The sequence below is a fragment of the Rhododendron vialii genome, chromosome 7a (genome assembly GCF_030253575.1).
Source record: "Rhododendron vialii isolate Sample 1 chromosome 7a, ASM3025357v1".
NCBI lineage: Eukaryota > Viridiplantae > Streptophyta > Magnoliopsida > Ericales > Ericaceae > Rhododendron > Rhododendron vialii.
The window spans coordinates 40,539,376-40,549,968 of record NC_080563.1 but is presented as its reverse complement, the minus strand read 5'-3'; the positions used below and the strand labels follow the sequence as shown (position 1 = coordinate 40,549,968).

Genomic DNA, 10,593 nt, shown 5'->3' with positions numbered 1-10,593 from the left:
TGCTGATCTAGTATCCCTCGCCCCTTAGTCCTCCCACTCTCCCAACTGTATTTATACCTCCCCAACTGAAGCCTCACCACTTCACTTTCCCTTCACCTCTCCTTCTTCTCCATCCCCATATCTCTTTCCTATAACAGTCTCCCTGAAAACCTGAGCTTAAATCTCTACTTCATCAATGGCAGATCCTAACACCGGAAGAATGTGGTGTTCGATCCCGGAAAGGTTTCAGCTTCACATAGCCATGTTGGCCTTGCAATTTGGCTATGCTGGTTTCCATGTGGTTTCCAGAGCCGCCCTTAACATGGGCATTAGCAAGATTGTTTTCCCTGTCTACAGAAACATTCTTGCTCTGCTTCTCCTCTTGCCTTTTGCCTATTTCCTCGAAAAGTAAGTCCAAAAATGCAATAAATCAGAGGACACTCAGCTCCAAAAGAGCCATATTCAGTTTTCTTCTGTTTTTAAGTGAACTACCCACATTGGTTGAGCTGTAGAAAGTATAGTACTCAATTCTATCAGAAATTAGGCACATAGAATCCTCTGTTTCTTGACCCAAACATCTAATCTCATTATGTTGTCTCTCGTTCTTATTTGATCAGGAAGGAGAGGCCGCCGCTCACGCTCTCTCTTCTTGTCCAGTTCTTCCTCCTTGCTGTTGTTGGGTATGTTCTCATCTATATTTGTATATATGTATTATCATATGGGTAATGATGCGGCAATATCGAGGGGTATTGGCCGATATATTGACAAATAACAGTATCAGAAGTTCAAAATCCCGGTCATGCAGTGATACTGGAGAGTATTGGCCGATACAGTGACAAGGAAAAATCGGGTGTAATTTCATCTCTCACTATATAGGAACTAATTTTAATTTTGGTTTTATGGGAATTAACTACAGAATAACTGCAAATCAAGGATTCTACTTGCTGGGATTAGACCACACATCCCCAACTTTTGCTTCAGCTATACAGAACTCTGTTCCGGCTATCACTTTTATCATGGCAGCAGTACTCAGGCAAGCCCTACTCCTCATGAAAAATAATCTGAGTTTTTACTGAGAACGCATGCAAAATGAAAACGCATAACGGTTTTTTGGAAATTATAATTTACCATGGCTCAATTGGTTCGGTGAGATAGTCCTCCTATCAGTCGGTTTATTGGGTCGGATACTGGGTTATCAAAAAATACTACTAGTAGTTCGCAATCAGTTTGAAACAAAAGGATCACTAAAGATCTTATTATTCCGTACAAAAATACCTTAGGACTATATTTTTTGATATGGACAGTTTTTGTACTAGAAATTAGAATCACGTGGCTAGGTTGTCAGCCCTTACTTTTTTATTTTATAATCAAAAAATCTGCCAAGATAGTATTTTAATTATTACTCTATTGAATGGTTCTTTATATATTAAAAAAAAAAATTATGAAATAAGGATATTTTTATGAAAGATATATGTTTAAAGTCAGAATATTTCTACCGAATTTTCACAGGGAATAATGTAGCCGTTTGATTAGTCTTTGTTTCTAACTAAAACATCACTATTTAATAAACGGCTCGAATCATCTGTGTGAGAAGCAACAAATTAAAGAATTGATCCTTTAATATGTACCTGGATGATTCTCCTGATTTACACCCTTCGTTGTACATTATTTGTTCATTTAATTGTTCCGTCCATCTTAACAACTTGTCTATATTTTCCATTCTATTCGTTCTCGAGATGATTTCAAAATTTTCATATTCAAAAACTAATTGGCATCTTTTAGTTGATAAAAAACATTAAAAGTTATTCATGAAGAAAAACTGATTGTTGATTCGATTCTAAAAAAATAAACAAAAGAATTACTAAAACGGAAGGGATAATTTTCGATAATTATATTTCGTTTTACAAATCATTTTCCATCCATTGCCAAAAAATTGGATGCTTATTTGTGAACTTATCATTTTTCAGGATTGAACAAGTACGATTAAATAGAAAAGACGGGATTTCCAAAGTAATGGGAACGATCCTGTGCGTCGTAGGAGCATCAGTGATCACCCTCTACAAGGGTCCCACCATATACAGCCCGACCCCGCCGTCACAGCGAGTCAACTCACCGATCCTGCTCTCACTCGGAGACGCCAGTGGGAAGAACTGGACCCTGGGCTGCATCTTCTTGATCGGGCACTGCTTGTCGTGGGCCGCGTGGCTCGTTTTGCAGTCCCCGATCCTGAAGAAGTACCCGGCCCGGCTCTCTTTCACCTCTTACCAGTGCTTCTTTGGTGTCCTACAGTTCCTGGTTATAGCTGCGTTCCTCGAGAGGGACCCTCAGGCTTGGCTTATTCACTCTGGTGGTGAGCTCTTGAGTGTCTTCTACGCGGTGAGTGGACTCAGTGTTAACCCGTTCTTCCGTGTTAATTTACTGATTCACCCTTACACTGAGTGCAATTTTGTTACTATAATATGTGATTGGTTAACACAATACGTGAATCTGCCGATTTTAAAAGCACGGACCCCATTTTAAAAACTTGAATTTTAGCCAATCCTAAGTGAAGTGAGGGATTGCACTCTTTAAAATTTGTCACAACGAGTTATTTCATAAGCGACATTAGCAAAGTGTATGACTAATCCGATCCGAGATGAATAGCCGGATCGATCGCTTTGTAGAAATGCTACTCAGCAACATCCTCTGTCCAACTAGCTAATATGGGAGGGTTGTTTAAAAAAAAAAAAATGGAGCGGAGAAATTTGAAAGGAAGTCAGAATATACGGAAAGAAGTTAGGTAAGTAACCAATGTGTACGTAGTGTAGTACTCCAATTATTAAACAAATACTCCTAATAGGTAAGTGTTGGGGGGGTTGAACTCTCGTAGGGTAGTCTTTTGTCGAAGGTGACATGATAAGTCACACGTCTAGCCCAAATTAACAATAGACTATACTACTTTCCAAGGGCATTCTTGTCCGGAATGGACAATCACCTTTGAAAGACCTAGATGTATTCCCAATCCAGTGGACTTGATCTATTGCCAGATTGGAGAGAGAGAGAGAGAGAGAGAGAGAGAGAGAGAGAGAGAGAGTTCATGCCAGTTCATGAATCATGTGATTCATAGTGGTGCTTCCAAAAGTTTTTTAGGGTAGTTCTAGATTTTGAGGTCTCAATACTGTGTCTTTTGCTTTACAGGTAAACAGGATTTTAAAACTGCTTAAAAAGCTCCATTAAAATCAAAATACAGGAGCACAACTATACATCTCTATAATTGAAAGGGAAAAAAACAATAGACCTGATTTATATATCTATCCAAAAGGTGCAGTGGGACTACTAACATAATAACAGAGTCGAGTCGCCTCTTAAATTCTTTTGAGCAACGATATATGGATATACAAACTTATGCGCATGTGTTATTCAACAGTCTAATGCACGTGAGCCTCTCGTTATTTTTGTACCGTCTATTTACATCAGACTATGTTAGACTGACACATCTGTGTTCGGTCAGATCTATGACCACAAAACTATGCACATATATGCTCCTTTTTTCTTTTCTTTTTTCACAAGTTCATCTATATGTAACTCCTATATATGTGTACATGTGTATAATGAATTGTTGTTACTTAATAATAATGGAGAATTATAGTATATGTTTGGGGAAGGAATATAATTATAATGCATTAATGCAATTTTATAAAAATGAATTAAATGAAATGGCAGGGAGTGGTGGCATCAGGGATAGCATTTGCTGTACAGATATGGTGCATTGACAGGGGTGGCCCTGTGTTCGTGGCTGTTTATCAACCTGTTCAGACCCTTGTTGTTGCCATTATGGCTTCCCTTGCTTTGGGTGAAGAGTTCTACTTGGGGGGGTATGTATATACTCTCTCTCTCTCTCTCTCTCTCTCTCTCTCTCTCTCTCTCATCAATCATGAGTTTCTGCACGTAGTCACAATAGCTACATCGTTACCTGTAAAAATGCTTTACCAATTTTTTGTTCAAGGACCTCATCCAAATAACCCACTTTGCAAAGGGTAGCAAAGAGTTAGTTTTGGAAGAGTTCCTTCATGAGGGTGGGAGTGGGAAAATCTGCAGCTTCTGAGTCAAATGCGTGCCGACGCCCACTCACTCCCGTTTTAATTCCATAATCCGCCTATTGCCTATTCCGACCTCGGGAGGGGCGGCAGAGTACTTGTGGGTATCAGCCTTTCGGGGAGTTTTCGTTGTGGGGCAAAAATCCCTATGGTTATGCCAAGAGGATGGTTGCTACGGTCTACGCCTAATCGCCCCCTTCTTCACTCTTTTACTTGGCAAAACACAAATAGATGTGTGTAATTTGAATGGATTATTTGCGGATCAGGAAAAAAAAAAAAAGTTTATTGAATCATCGTTTGGTGTTGCGATGCACAGGATCATTGGCGCGGTGTTGATCATAACTGGGTTGTACTTCGTCCTCTGGGGCAAAAACGAAGAGAGAAAGTTTGCGGCAGCAACACAGAAGGCTGCGATTCCGTCCCCCTCGGACCACGGCAACAACCATGCACCAAGCCACATCAAGTCGTCCCTTGCTCAGCCTCTCCTCCCTCAGTCAACGGAAAATGTTTGACCACCAAATCCTTTGAAATTCCACTTTTAACTATAAGTGCTTGCTGGCATACCAAAAGACTATAAGTGCTTGTTTGTATCAATTAAGTTCATCTTCTAGGTTCATTTTTTAGGTTTTCTTAATGGCTTTCTCTCACTAGGAAATGGGCGTTATGAGAGAGAGAGATGGGGGGAGGGATGAATGAGATGGTGATGATATTTACTATCTTTTGATTTGAGTGGTGGGGAATGGATGTTGCTTATGGTTTTAAATTTTCTTATATGGTAATTTGATGGGTTTTTTCACTAGAAAATATGTGTATTATCATAAAGCTGATGTGATTATAATTGTGAAAATGTGACTAATCTATAGAAAACATGAATGTATTTATTGTGAAAATTAACCTAAAAATGTCATGTAGAAGTCCGACTGCTACATGTAAAAGTTCGACTGTTACATAAAGAAGATTCATAGGCATAAGCGAAAGCGTCGTAAGTGAAAGCAAAGCTCAGCCCCACAGAGAATAATCGTATTGCATTGCACAGAGTACGTTGATGTCTTTGCAAGGAATTTTTCCCGATCGAGCGAGCCTCGTTGAAAATCAAATTTTGCATTATTTAGAGAATTCAAAATCTTGTACCAAAAGCTTTAAAAAAAAAAATTCAAAATTAGTCTTCAAGCCGTCTTTCGCCCTAGCTCTAGGTATTCTTCGAACATCTGTTGATAGAAACTTTTACAAATAACAAACTAATATCTCGATAACTACAAATATGATTCATTGATGGAGCTATGAAAAACCAATTGAACTGATTTTTATTCAGATGACCTCCTTTCCGAGGTTGATAAGATAAATGGTTTCGATTATTGTTGGGTGTACCGGTGCTCTAGAAGGGACCTAAATCTTAGCAATTGGATGTTGATAATCATGATGTCATTTGAAATTTATAAAAGCACATTTAAGCATATATGAAAAGTAAAAGGGAGTACATGAGATATCCGAAATGCATGAACACTTGCAGAATTAGGTAATTTTAAAATAGGGTAGTGATTTTCGCACTCTTCTTTTTACCATTAGCACTCCTCTTGTTGTTTTTATTCACGTGAAATTACCATCTTACCAGCCCTATCATTAATTCACTTTTTCACATATCAAGGGATAATGTAATAATTCCCATGAATAAAAACGAAAAAAAAGAGAGTATTAAATGATACTGCAAAACAGAAGTGCAAAAATCAATTCGCTTCAAATAAAATTATAACGGATCCCGAAATGCCATAGTTGAATATTAGCATCAATCATTCAGGATCCATAAAATATCCACATGATCATTAACAACTACACTTTCCGTAAAGCCCTTTCCTTTATAAATTTCTTTTTTTTTTTTTTTTTTACATTTTTAAATGATGTGAATGGTTATGGAACCCACAATGTGACACTTTTTCAATTTTTCCACTAGTAGTAATAAAAACGTGAATAATTCTATTTGCACGGTCATTCAAAGCATAGATCCAGATACCAATAGGTTTTGAAATTATTCAGTTGCTCACGAGTTTTAGGCTAATTTGTATAGGCTCGGTTAGTTAAGAGCTCGGCTCGTTTACAAAGAAGTTGAGTTCGAACTCTACAAAGCTGTTTTGGCTCGTTCACGCTCCTAGCTAGGTACAATGGATTCATCTGCAAATGGCTAGCTATGTCGTGCTGAAAACAATTCCCGACAGAATATGTATAGTAGTCTATCTGCATATTCATTTTGGGTATCCAAATTCTGTTCAAGGGTCGACATCTAACTATGAACTACAGTAACTACGTATAAATTAAGAGAACTGCTCACATAGAAAACATGGAGTTGACTCTGGTTAGTGGACCAGTGGTTTCTAGGGCAAAATAGATGACAGTCACATACTCAATTATACGGCATAGTACTGGAGCACATTTATGCACCATCTAGTTTTTCATCGTATACATTTATGCACTAAATGTGTGTTTTCTTTTACTATGTTTTCTTATATATGTATACGTATATATATAAATACGATGATCTTGTTCGTCAAAAAAATAATAATAATAGGAAAGTGCTTTCGTATTTGATAATTGATACTGCAAGTCTTTTGTGGACCGAAAGTTGGAAAAGATCAGTTTAGACACACGAGAAAACTCTTATATATAGGCGTCCACCGCACTTTCTAAGAATTTGATTGTGGATATCAAGAATGCCCCCGAAAATAGGCAGGGCAAGGTAAGACCCCGCGATGGTATGAGATACCCTTAATGACTCAGTAATCATTGGAAGCTTGTTCGCTTTAGTCGGGCAGCTTTGCTATGCACGGTTGTGTGGCTTGGACAAAGGACCTGGGTTGGGCAAGTCTGCCTTGCTAGCTTCTTGAGCAAGCTTGGTGCAAGGACGTGTCAAGTACTATTTGGTTGGCATCCGCGCGTGATGCGGGACTCTCTTAGAGGGAGTCGTCTCATCAGACTTGGGAGGTGTCAAGTACTATTTGGTTGGCATCCATGCGTGATGTGGGAGTCATCTCATCCTCGCTTGACAAAGTGCTAGGCCCTAAACTACAAGATTTCTCCTAGCAGGAGTCGTCTCATCCTCGCTTGACAAAGCGCTGGGCCCTAAACTATAAGATTTCTCTTAGCAGGAGACATCTCATCCTCGTTTGAGGAAGCGCTGGGCCATAAACTATAACATTAAGACCGGTGGATGTTAAACACTCTCCAAAGGTTGAATTGGGCGGGTTTGGAGTTGGTGGAGTTGCAAACGGGAGAAACGTTCGCTGTGACAAAAAAAGAGTCGAGATGTTGTGATTATCAACCACCAAATTAAACTGAGAACGTTAATTTGAACAGAAACATGCATAAAAATAATCGAACTTGACGTCATATCTAGGGATGTCAAATGGGCGGATTTAGGCCAAAATGGGTTAGTTGCAAATGGGTTAGGTCTTTAATGGGTCATTGACCCATTTAGACCCATTAATTATGAGTCTAATTACCCATACCCAACTCAACCCATTTATTTAAAAGCAAACCCAACCCGCCCATGAACCCAATTCATACTAGCATATACTAAAATGATTAAAATACATATGTACACTAAAATGACCATAATACCCATTTAGACCCATCTTATACTACTACTACTAAAAGTGCACACCCACGTCTCCGATGCTGCAGCCGGCCGCTACTACACTCGAACAAAGCGTCGATGAACGAAGAAATCACATGAAAATGTTCTCTCACACACACATGCACATACACTTGCTAGTTTTCCCGCTTGGGGAGAGATTTTTGCTGAGAAAATCTTTTTAACAGAGGGTTCCGTGAACAGTTGTTTACGAAAGTGTATCACAATCATTCAAAAGTGTTTTGGACTGTTCAAATGTTATTGAAAAATTTTCGGGAATGAGTTCCCAAAAAAACTTCATCTAAATCCGAACCGTCTAAAGCCAAAATAGATAAGCGAGATTACGCAGCTCCGTGAATAATGAATTCACGGAACCTCCGTAAATAAGCCATACTCGATTTTAGCTTCCAACTCACTCTCTTTATTGCCGGGTTGACTTTCTTCTATATATCCAAAAAAAGGAAGGATGGGGACCATTTTCCCTAACATCCAAATAAACACTTCCTGACAGATTTTTTTGTGGGACCCACTATGGGGTCCTACAAAATGATCCGAGTCGTTCATTAATTTTAAAATATTTTTTTAAGGAATCTCGTAAAAAATTAGATCAATTGAATACAGGTAAATGCTTAAACCAATCTTACAACTTTTCATTCAGAATTCCCGAGAATGAAAGTTGTAAGATTGGTTCAAGCACTCACATGTATCCGATTGAGCTGATTTTTCACGAAGTTTCTTAAAAAAATATTTTAAAATTAATGAACGGCTCAGATCATTTTATGGGACCCCATAATGAACCCCACAAAAAATCTTTGCAATGTATGTGTAAAAGTAGTATGTGTGAGTAGAACGGTTCATATTAGATGTGGACAGTGAAGTCTGTCGCAATCTCCAGAATTTCATGGCATGCGCCGTAACAGTGTGAGACGTTTCCATACTGGACTTAAAGTTGCATTCTTGTAACATAATTTTTCGTTCCGTCTTACTATTGTTAGTCGAGTGAGTTGACAATAAGTACATAAGAGAATAAAAAAACACATTTTTATATATTTTTTTACACTTTTTAATATACATTCACGCTTCTTATTGTCAGCCCAGTGAACTGATTTTAGATTTTTCCTTTTTCTTTTACGTTTTTTTGTGTTTCGTTCGATTTTTCTGAATTTTTGTTAAATTCGTGTCTTATGTTTTGGATTTATTATCTGTCTCAGTAGTCTCACCGAGAGGAGTCTAAAAAATAAAAAAATATATGATCAAAAGCAACTAAAGAAGAAAAGAATACCAAATAGCTGTCTTTTCTGCCTGAAGTGTTTGTCTTATATGAACTTTTTTCAACATCGGTCCACGTTTTTATTCTTTTCTAATTCCTCTCGTCGAGAAAAATGATTATAATCCCAAAAATTACAGCGAAAAGCTCAAAAAAAGTCATGAAATGTAAGTAATACCGAGAAAAAAAATCTTTAGACAAAAAAGTTTAGGGGAACGCAGCCTTGCTCTGATTTCAATCGGGCCCGCCATGGGGAATCTAAAAATACTATCAATCATATGCATTCTAGGTTAATTAGTTCGAATTTTATACTAGTATAAGAGGAGAAAAATTGAAAGAAAAAAAAAACAACTAGCAGTAGCACACCAAATTGAAACAAAAGCCACAACAGAAGTCCAGAAAGAACCCACCTCCGTTTGTGGCCAAAACCCACATATTTATACACTTTCACATAGGCTATATATGGTATCATCTCTGCTCCTACTCTCTTTTTTTCCTATTTTTCCCTACTCACTCTAATTCTATATGCATCTATCTATATATATGTGTATTATTCACAACATATATATACACAATACACATATATACCTTTTCCATTCACTGATATGATGGGAAAGCTAGCTTCAGTAGCACCAAGGGTCCTGCATGGCTTCCAACCCCTTGCCGTCTTCGCAATTACCGGCGAAGATCCCGGGGTCCACCGCCTGAAAATCCATCGTCGCCATAGCCTCCGCCCAGAGAGAGGAATCGTCGAACTCCGGCAGATTCGCATTCAGGTTCCCCCACAACCCCTCCATTATTCCCACGTCATTCTCCCCGACTCTCTCCATGCCGGATTCGTCGGAAAACCCCAGTAAAGGGTCGTTTCTGGGGTTCTCCGGCGAGTCCCCGCCCGATTCTTTCTTCACGTGGCTGACGGGGAAATTCGCGGAAGGGATCGAGAACTGGGGATGGTTCCCGCACAGCTCCGGCAGGTTGAGCTTCGCGTCGGGGCCGTACAGCTTGCGCGCGGCCGCGTCGTAGGCCACGGCGGCCTCGTGGGACGTGTAGAAGGTGCCGAGCCAGAGGCGGGCTCCCCGGTTCGGCTCGCGGATCTCGGCCACCCACTTCCCCCACGTCCGCTGCCGGACGCCCTTGAAAGTGCACGCAGAGTTCTCCGGCCCCCCCTTCCCCCTCATGCACCCTTTCCTCGACGTTGCCTGCGCTGGTTTCTTCATAGATTTCAACATTTCTGTTTCTGGTTTTTTTTTTTTTTTGTTTTTTGGATTTTTCAGGGGAAGAGAGATTGGAAATTTGGAATGGTTAAGATAGTGATAAGCCCCAGGAAATATGAACAGTTTTTGAGTTTTATAGCATGAGGATTGAGGAGGAGAAAGGGGTTTTATTTAGCAAATTCACCGGGGGGGGGGGGGGGGGGGATACGTGTCCGTTGGGGGGGGTTGGTTCGAATCTACTTGGCAAAACCACCCTGTTAATCGTGTCAAAGGGGTAAGGCTTTTATGTTGTCTTCTCCCCATGCACACTTGCCTAAGGCCGCCTTTTGTTTTCTTGTTTACTTTTTTAAGCGAAGCTCAGGTGGAAGAAAGGACAAGTTCAAATTAGCTGGTCACATAATCCGTTAATCCTTAGCCGCATTCTCCGCTCCCGTT

At 39.5% G+C, this 10,593-nt stretch overlaps 2 protein-coding genes across 2 annotated transcripts; one reads left to right on the top strand and one right to left on the bottom strand.

The window, feature by feature from the left end:
- LOC131334432 (protein WALLS ARE THIN 1) lies at nucleotides 1–4,859 on the top strand. Its single transcript, XM_058369440.1, has 6 exons — nucleotides 1–387; nucleotides 597–659; nucleotides 896–1,012; nucleotides 1,947–2,355; nucleotides 3,682–3,833; nucleotides 4,372–4,859. The coding sequence occupies exons 1-6, from the start codon at nucleotides 176–178 to the stop codon at nucleotides 4,565–4,567; spliced, it is 1,149 nt and encodes a 382-aa protein (XP_058225423.1). The 5' UTR covers nucleotides 1–175; the 3' UTR covers nucleotides 4,568–4,859.
- A 4,550-nt stretch (nucleotides 4,860–9,409) lies between these two features.
- LOC131334431 (dehydration-responsive element-binding protein 2D-like) lies at nucleotides 9,410–10,593 on the bottom strand. Its single transcript, XM_058369439.1, has one exon. The coding sequence runs from the start codon at nucleotides 10,171–10,173 to the stop codon at nucleotides 9,568–9,570; it is 606 nt and encodes a 201-aa protein (XP_058225422.1). The 5' UTR covers nucleotides 10,174–10,593; the 3' UTR covers nucleotides 9,410–9,567.